The sequence below is a fragment of the Natator depressus genome, chromosome 1 (genome assembly GCF_965152275.1).
Source record: "Natator depressus isolate rNatDep1 chromosome 1, rNatDep2.hap1, whole genome shotgun sequence".
NCBI classification, from domain to species: Eukaryota; Metazoa; Chordata; order Testudines; family Cheloniidae; genus Natator; species Natator depressus.
In genome coordinates this window covers 6,758,567-6,759,957 of record NC_134234.1, presented here as the reverse complement: position 1 = coordinate 6,759,957, position 1,391 = coordinate 6,758,567, and the positions used below count along the sequence as shown (strand labels likewise).

The following is a 1,391-nucleotide window of genomic DNA, read 5'->3' as shown; positions in this document are numbered from 1 at the left end:
TCTGATCCAGTCTGGCAATATCTATCTTCTTATCATTGGTGTAAATCCAAGAGTATATTTTTGCTGATCTACCTTGAGGTCCTGGGCATCTCTAGACTTGCATTGAGACCAGAAAGATTTTTCATTAAATATCATCTAGTCTCCTGTTCTTTTTTCTTTTAGGAAGGAAAGCTGAAAACTCTCCGGACCTTCACAGTACATTATGTCAGCTGTCAATGACACCAAATTTCAATTTGCAGTGTTCCTTCTGACTGGGCTACCTGAGCAGGAAGACATGCATCTCTGGATTTCTATCCCCTTCTGCTTCATGTATGTTATTTCAATAGTAGGAAATTTAGTCATTCTGTTCACTATAAAAACTGAACCAAGCCTCCATGAGCCCATGTACATTTTCCTTTCCATGTTGGCTGTCACAGAGCTTGGCATATCCATAGCCACCATACCAACGATACTGGGCATATACCTGTTTAACTCTAGGGAGATCAGCCTCAATGCCTGTTTTGCCCAGCTGTTCTTCATCCACTCGCTTCAATGCTTTGAGTCCGCCGTGCTCTTGTTGATGGCCTTTGACCGCTTCATTGCGATTTGTAATCCACTGAGATATGCTTCCATCATAACCCTGCCAAGAATACCCAAGATGGGACTGGTGTTTGTGCTAAGAGGGGTGGTCATAGTATTCCCACTGCCCTTGTTCCTGAAACGGTTCCAATACTGTCGCACCAATGTCCTCTCCCATTCCTACTGCCTGTTCCAGGACGTCATGAAGATGGCTTGTTTGGATATCAGTGTCAACAGCATCTATGGCTTGTTAGCTAAACTCCTAATAATGGGGTTGGACTCGCTGCTCATCTTGCTCTCTTACATAATGATCTTCAAAACAGTGCTGAGTGTCGCGTCCTCCAAAGAGTGCCTCAGGGCCTTGAACACCTGTATCTCCCACCTCTGCGCCGTCCTGCTCTTCTACATACCAGAGATTGGCCTGTCTGTGATACACAGATTCGGGAAGGGCTCTTCTCCCTTACTTCAGGTTTTCCTGGGATACTTTTCCCTGCTAGTCCCACCCCTGATTAATCCAATTGTGTACAGCTTGAAAAGCAAACACCTTTGTGCAAGGATAATCAGGGTGTTCATCAAGTGAAGGGTCACTTCATCACCCAGCTCCAGCGCTGGTAAAGGGAGACAAAATCAAGAAGCTAACCAAATGCTTCACTAATGCTTTTTAGAATCAAACATATTGAGATACAAGTACCTAGCTAATATTCATAACTTCAAATACAAAATGATACACACATACAGACAGCATAATCACAACCAGCAAATTAAAACCTTTTTATATACACTTTATTTGACCTCCTTTGTCCAAGTCTTGGTGCCACTATGGGACCTTGGTT

The 1,391-nt window shown here is 43.4% G+C and overlaps 1 protein-coding gene across 1 annotated transcript; it reads left to right on the top strand.

Moving 5' to 3' along the window:
• Positions 1 to 202: 202 nt before the first annotated feature.
• LOC141980621 (olfactory receptor 51G2-like) lies at positions 203 to 1,138 on the top strand. The gene has a single exon (XM_074942024.1). It carries the CDS (start codon positions 203 to 205, stop codon positions 1,136 to 1,138), a length of 936 nt encoding a protein of 311 aa, XP_074798125.1.
• The last annotated feature ends 253 nt before the right edge of the window (positions 1,139 to 1,391 follow it).

Coding starts and splice junctions, on each gene's coding strand:
- LOC141980621 (XM_074942024.1), top strand. CDS start 203: ATGTCAGCTGTCAATGACACCAAATTTCAATTTGCAGTGTTCCTTCTG.